This window comes from Austrofundulus limnaeus, unplaced genomic scaffold (assembly GCF_001266775.1).
Source record: "Austrofundulus limnaeus strain Quisiro unplaced genomic scaffold, Austrofundulus_limnaeus-1.0 Scaffold2677, whole genome shotgun sequence".
Classification (NCBI taxonomy): domain Eukaryota; kingdom Metazoa; phylum Chordata; class Actinopteri; order Cyprinodontiformes; family Rivulidae; genus Austrofundulus; species Austrofundulus limnaeus.
Genome location: NW_013955079.1, coordinates 12,649 through 13,522, shown reverse-complemented (window position 1 = coordinate 13,522; position 874 = coordinate 12,649). Strand labels below are relative to the sequence as shown.

Below are 874 nucleotides of genomic sequence, written 5' to 3'. Positions count from 1 at the left end.
GTTCAACAAACTAGAGGCTAAACCTGCATGATACTGCAACTGCTTACGCAAACAAAACAGATAAAAAAACAAAAAAGTCAAAAAGACAAAGGGATTGTCAATATACAGCACCACTGCAGCCAACCAGGCTAATTAAAAGTTTTACATCACAATCTGCTTTCATTTACCTATAAAAGGCTAAATCTATGTTTAGACTTCTTGTAAGATGTGCGGCTGAACACATATCTACTGATCCTTCAACACAGAGCATCTTCAGACGACATGTTGATAAAGTAAACTTTTAAAATCTGTATTGTTCCATACAGCACTGTTCAATACGGTTAGATACAGGTACATGTATTGTTGCACCCCTACTGGTCACGTCTGAGAATTTACAAGAGGGGGAGGGCTTTCAAGGCTGGAACATAACTAAACAAGTTGTGTTCTACAGGTCTCCTGATCGACTGGTAACCAGTCAACCATCAACTGGTAACCAGTCAACCACCAACTGGTAACCANCTGTGTCTCACAGTCAGTCCACTTGTCTCTGTCTCACAGTCTGTCCACCTGTCTGTGTCTCACAGTCTGTCCACCTGTCTGTCACAGTCTGTCCACCTGTCTTTGTCTCACAGTCTGTTCACCTGTCTGTGTCTCAGTCTGTCCACCTGTCTGTGTCTCACAGTCTGTTCACCTGTCTGTGTCTCACAGTCTGTCCACCTGTCTGTGTCTCACAGTCTGTTCACCTGTCTGTGTCTCACAGTCTGTCCACCTGTCTGTGTCTCACAGTCTGTTCACCTGTCTCTGTCTCAGTCTGTCTCAGTCTGTCCACCTGTATGTGTCTCACAGTCTGTCCACCTGTCTGTGTCTCACAGTCTGTCCACCTGTCTGTGTCTCA

The 874-nt window shown here is 44.8% G+C and overlaps 1 protein-coding gene across 1 annotated transcript in view; it reads right to left on the bottom strand.

The window, feature by feature from the left end:
* The window catches only part of LOC106511322 (mediator of RNA polymerase II transcription subunit 27), a gene marked incomplete at its 3' end in the record, with an annotated part of 17,609 nt that overhangs the window by 5,401 nt on the left and 11,334 nt on the right, over positions 1-874 (bottom strand). Inside the window, 1 exon segment of the mRNA XM_014000075.1 lies at positions 1-39. Coding sequence (XP_013855529.1) covers positions 1-39 — 39 coding nt within the window.